This window comes from Apis dorsata, unplaced genomic scaffold (assembly GCF_000469605.1).
Source record: "Apis dorsata unplaced genomic scaffold, Apis dorsata 1.3 scaffold_285, whole genome shotgun sequence".
In the NCBI taxonomy this organism is placed as follows: Eukaryota; Metazoa; Arthropoda; class Insecta; order Hymenoptera; family Apidae; genus Apis; species Apis dorsata.
Genome location: NW_006263560.1, coordinates 429,048 through 434,707, shown reverse-complemented (window position 1 = coordinate 434,707; position 5,660 = coordinate 429,048). Strand labels below are relative to the sequence as shown.

At 33.4% G+C, this 5,660-nt stretch overlaps 1 protein-coding gene across 1 annotated transcript in view; it reads left to right on the top strand.

The window, feature by feature from the left end:
- Positions 1–1,727: 1,727 nt before the first annotated feature.
- The window catches only part of LOC102679953 (rap guanine nucleotide exchange factor 2-like), a 161,769-nt gene continuing 157,836 nt past the window's right edge, over positions 1,728–5,660 (top strand). The window contains exon 1 of the mRNA XM_031511043.1: positions 1,728–2,124. Within this exon, the coding sequence (XP_031366903.1) occupies positions 2,056–2,124 (69 nt within the window). The 5' untranslated portion in view covers positions 1,728–2,055. The remainder of the gene's footprint in view (positions 2,125–5,660) is intronic.

Sequence of the window (5,660 nt, the reverse complement as noted above, 5' to 3'; positions counted from 1 at the left end):
GATGGCTTCGTCCTCTCCTCCACGCTTACGTTTTTCCACGTTTGTTAGTCGACTTATCTCTCCACGAGAGGGGAGAGCTCGCATTCGTAAAGGCGTCGCCTCGTCAGTCCATTTCACAGTAAAATTGTCACGAATTGGCTCTCGAGAGATCGTAAGTTTCCAGGTTGATGAAAAATAATTATCAAGAGATTATTTTATTCAAATGTAACGACTTAGAATTATTCTTCAGAATTTCTTTCCAACGTTGAAAAATTAATCCTATTGCCGCCCTTAAGCGATTCTCTACTCTCATAATTTTCGATAACTTTTATTCCTGTTATCCAAAAATTATNGATGGCTTCGTCCTCTCCTCCACGCTTACGTTTTTCCACGTTTGTTAGTCGACTTATCTCTCCCCTCTCATCAGTCCATTTCACAGTAAAATTGTCACGAATTGGCTCTCGAGCGATCGTAAGTTTCCAGGTTAGTGAAAAATAATTATCAAGAGGTTATTCAAATGTAACGACACCTTTAGAATTATTCTTTCACCGTTGAAAAATAATCGTATTGACTCTCTTGGGCGATTCTCCACTCTCGAAAAACTTTCGATACTTTTATTCCCGTTATTCAAAAATTATTCTCCAGAATTTTATTTGCCAAATCAGCATACCCTTTCTCCTCTATACTCTCGACTCGATATCCGGAATAGGAGAGATCTCGTAATAGGGTAACGATAACTCTGCGAAAGAGAATCAACACCTCGACTGGAATCACGTTCGATCGAGAAATGGTCGACGAGCCTATTTCCAGTTCGGCCCGCTATCGTTTCACCGCATCTCATCCGCAGGTGCAGCATGCCTTAACGAGCGACTTCCGTCGCGCTTATAATTCATCCTGCACCTTGTTTCGCGATTCATTCATAATTCGTAACGGTACACGCGATCGTTCCTTCGATCTCTTGCCGCCTCTGCAACCGTTCGAAGGGTGTGAGAGACCTTTTGCTCGAGTTCTAGCTTTGAGATCGATAATCGATCGCCATCCCTCTCTCTTTCCAACATTTTGGAAACGGATTTTGATTTTTATGGATTGATTAGATGGGATTGGAAACGAACGTTCTACGTTCTGGAATTGTTCCAAGATAGTTTTGAGATTTACGTTCATTCATTGTTTCGAGATTGTCAATCAAAGATTTGAATATGCAATTACGTATAATTTTCTAGAATTGATTTAATTGCGATAGGAATGCGAGGAATGCGAGTAGTTGTTGCGATCGGATAGCTGAGTTTGTTTGAGAGTTTGAAAGAGAGTTTGAGTTGTATGAAGATGAATGGTAGATTCAGGGGAGGAGGTTAATGTTTATGGAAGAGGGGAAAGTAGGAAAAGAGATTCACCTTTGAGGAAAGAATGTGAATTGATTGATAATGAAAGTTGATTAATGGATCTTAAATTGTGACAATGCGATCGTTTCTTCGTTTATTATTATTTTTTTTATGAGTTTATTGAACTATTAATTTCGCATGAAGAATGCGGAACAATAGAATTTCTAATTTAAAGATCTTCATAAAGATACATCTTTAATGCAATTCTTAAACGATAAATTACTATTTCTAGGTATAATTTGTAATTAATCTAGTAATATTGATTCACTATGCAACTATTTTTTAATTCAACTAACTTTGTTCCGTTTTTATTCTTCTGTTGCAGAATTCGTAATTCAACAGGAAAATCATGGAAGATATTGGAAAGCAGAAAATTGGTCAGGAAAATGTTTTTAATTAATAAATCGTCTGTGAACGGGAATAATAGTTGTGTTTTTAAATTTAATGTAAATTGTTGATCGAAAAATATAGTGAGGGGGGAAAAAATGAGAATAAAAGAATGAACAATTTTGCGAAGACTCTCGCGAGGGATTCGGTCTTTTAAATGGCCGAGGAGAGATCGTACGGCGTTTGAGGAGGCTTGGAGGATCGTAGGTCGCGACCATTTTCTGGTGGCGATGTTCAGGAAGTGGTCCCTCAACTGGACACAGGAGCACGCAGGAAAAAGGATCGCAGAGTAGTCTACGGATAGGCTACTATGACGGACTATTTGGATCCACATTTCGTCAGGGCTCTCTGCCGCGATCCAGAACGACGAACGCTTCAAGTGAGTTGATGAAATTGCACGATCGTGATTGAATTATAGTATAATGTTACCTTTTTGAGGTGATAATTTATTCAGAATTTCGAATAGTCGATGCCAATGGAGATTAAAACAAACAAAGAAATGAAAAGAAAAATATCAAAACTTTGAATTTTAATTTTGATTTTTTTGAATTTGAATTTTTTTTCTTTTGAATTTTTATCTGTTGTAATTAAATATTAATGAATTAGGTATAATATAACTTTTTAGTAAGTGAATTATCACTTGTTGTTGTTGTGATCGTTAATGGAGTTGAACTTTCAATGGATATTAAAGTTTGAAAGTATTTGAAATTGTTCCTGGTTCAACTTTCACTTTGTTGCACTTATAAAACAAACAAAATATACATTATATATTATAAATGGACACATAAGCACAAAATTTTCTTTAATAAAAAATTCTATCGTGTTACCATGTTAATTTTTTCAAAAATTTAATTCTCCATTAACGTCGTTATAAAAATTCAACAACAGCTTCAAATTTTTCTCTCAAAATTCTGCATTTACAGGCATCTCCTTTTCACTTGAAATTTTTAAGAATCTCTCAGAATAATTTATTCTTCGATGCCTCCATAACTTGTGAATTTTCAAAAAATATATCAAATTCGGCAACAATTTCAACCTTTCCCCCCCAAAATTCTGCATTTACACGCATCCATTTTGATATTTTGCTTATCAAATTTTTAAGAATCTCTTGGAATATAATTTATCGTTCGTTGTCCTTCGTAATCCGTGATTTTACGCGAAAACATGCACGCACAAAGGCTTATTCGTGGCTACGTTTTACGGTGGCCAAGAAAGGTTAAAGGGCGTCGTCAATATCCAGTAGGACTGCTCGAACTTTCCAAACGAATAATAATCCACCTCTTCTTATCTTCGCATAATCGCGTCGAACTTGTGCGAAGGGAGAAAAAATTTCTTTCGCGATGAAATTACCCATCCCCTGGCCCAACTTCTCTCAAATATTAATTTTGTCGAAGGTTAAAAGGATTTTCGATTTTTCGATAAGGATTTTCGATTAATAAAATAATAAAGTCGAAGATTTTGATTCGATTTTAAAAATGAAAATTTATATTCCAATATTATAGATATTTTTTCTAATAAGATCTTGGATAATTAAATAAGTCTTTTTCAAATAATTAACACTTTCCAATCTTCCTACAATCATATTTTTAAAAATTAAAAATTCTTGATTCGTAGAAATTATTTTCTGAACATAAAATATTATTTCTTAACGAGATTTTAATCACTGTCCTCATAAACATAATTTCATTTCTGTATATTAGTTTTGATACACTTTTTTTCTAGTAATTTAGTAAGTAGATGTTCGTCGAATCACAACATTTAAGAATAAAACTTTACTTTTTATAACGAAATTGCAATTTTCAATTTCATAACGTCAAGTTTCTTTCAAAATTTTAACATCATATAAACACATGATTGATTTTGACGAATAACCAATCGAAGCAAGAAATTCCTTTATCGAGATAGTTGGAGAAGAAAGTTTCGCGGTTTAAAGATTCTGTTTGAGTTTTTCTTCTTTTCTTTCTAATGTCGTTAAAACTTCTTACTATCCGATTCTTCGTGTTCTTTATCGGATAAAGCTACGAAGTAATGCCTTTGAAGTATCGGAAATGGATAAAGAATTTCTGAGCGGAAAGGATTCCCGTGTTCAATGCGACGCGGAAGAAACTTGTCAAAATTCTGACAAAGGAAAAATTCTTGTACTGTCAGATGCAATATTTACCTTTCGTGTCTTATTCTCATGAGTTTGTAATTCGAGGTTTACATTTTTTTTCAAAAAATATTTCTATTAAATTTACTCTATAATAAAATTTTTTCCTATAATAAAAATTAAAAAAATGATCGACTGAAGTTTCGAGTCCGGTTTCGAAAAATTAACGCTAAAACTATCGATCTATGATAAATATTTAAATATCCCATATATAAACGATCATTTCTTAATTATACTATCTTTTTCTTTTCTTGTCAAAATCATTTTCATACTTTCGTGTAATTAAAAAAAATTATCCTTAATTTTTGATAATTCGTTAATACATAATAAGATATATCAAGCGTAATAAACACGTGAATCAAAATTGGCAGCCTCTTAATATAACGGGGATATTGAAAGTTTTAATAATTTATTTCCATAGAACTTGACGATCATTTCGATATATTCGCAACTTCGTTTCAATAACCATCTTTCTACCCTTTAACTGCTTTTGTTCCCCTTTGCATTTGTGCTAACTACCAATCGTACGTATCTAATTCGAACGTCGAACGGTTGATTGGGATCGGGGAAAACTAGCTCGTTTTATTCCATCGCGTTGTCCTCTTCCAATCGCGCCACGTATCAACGATCGAAATCGATTTTTCCGATAAAATGCCCCGTCACGCGTGTTGCTACCGCGACAAAAAAATTGGCGACGAGCCAATACAATTCGTTTCATTGTCAAAGACGTGATCGAATTTAAATGCTCTTTTTTTTTCTTTCTCTCTCTCTCCCCTTTTCCCCCGTAATTTTCAAATATGAATACTCGAGCATGCGTGGAAAGAATAGTTTAAATGAAAGAAACAACCACGGGGATTGTTATTCGTTTTTTCATTCTCTCGTTTTTTTAATCAATTTCCTTTACCTTTTGCTCCCCCAATATTTCCCATTCGAAACGACTTTTGACGTTTCGTTGAATTTGAAACGGATGAAACGTACAGATAATGACGTGGATTTTGTAAACGCGATGTTGAAAATGTGGTAAAATCTTTTTGAATAGAAGATCTAGGGAATTTTATTCAAGCGAAGTATTATTTTTCATATTTTTTTTTTTATTTGGGCGTACGTGAAATTTTATTTTAAATTTCTCGTGGAAGAATGTGAATTTTATTAGATTTTATTAATTAGAAAGTGAGAAAAATTTTGCATTGAAACACGGGTTGAGTAGTGTCGCCGAGGAGGGACAATGCGATTCTATTTCGACCTAAAGAATCTATCTTTACTCCAGGATAAATTTATCCATCTAATTTTCATGGGGAGGCAGTTTAAAATTCCACGAATATCTTCTTCTGCACACATTACTCACTTGCACCCTTCTATCCTTTATCTGGAATTTATCTTGAACGAAAGATAACTTTGAGAAATTACACGCTCTCAAATATTTGCCTAATCTCTGTACGACTAATCCTCTTTTATCTCTATCATTGTTTTTATCTAATTTCGTTGTGGAGACAGGTTTTAAAAATTATATATCCTCAAATATTTGAACACTTTGCGTGTAATTTTCTTTATCTACTATACGATCGAATTTCCAAGTTCAACCAGTTAACAGATAAGTTTAATTGCCTTTAATTTTTCTATATCAAAATTTTCTTTTCTAATTTTCTCTCTTATATACGCGTATATACGACGAGAAACTAAAGTTTTTCCATTTTTTTAATCGAGCATTATTAATTTTTCTCGAACAATTTTATAAAGATATCGAATCATTACTGGATAAATTTATT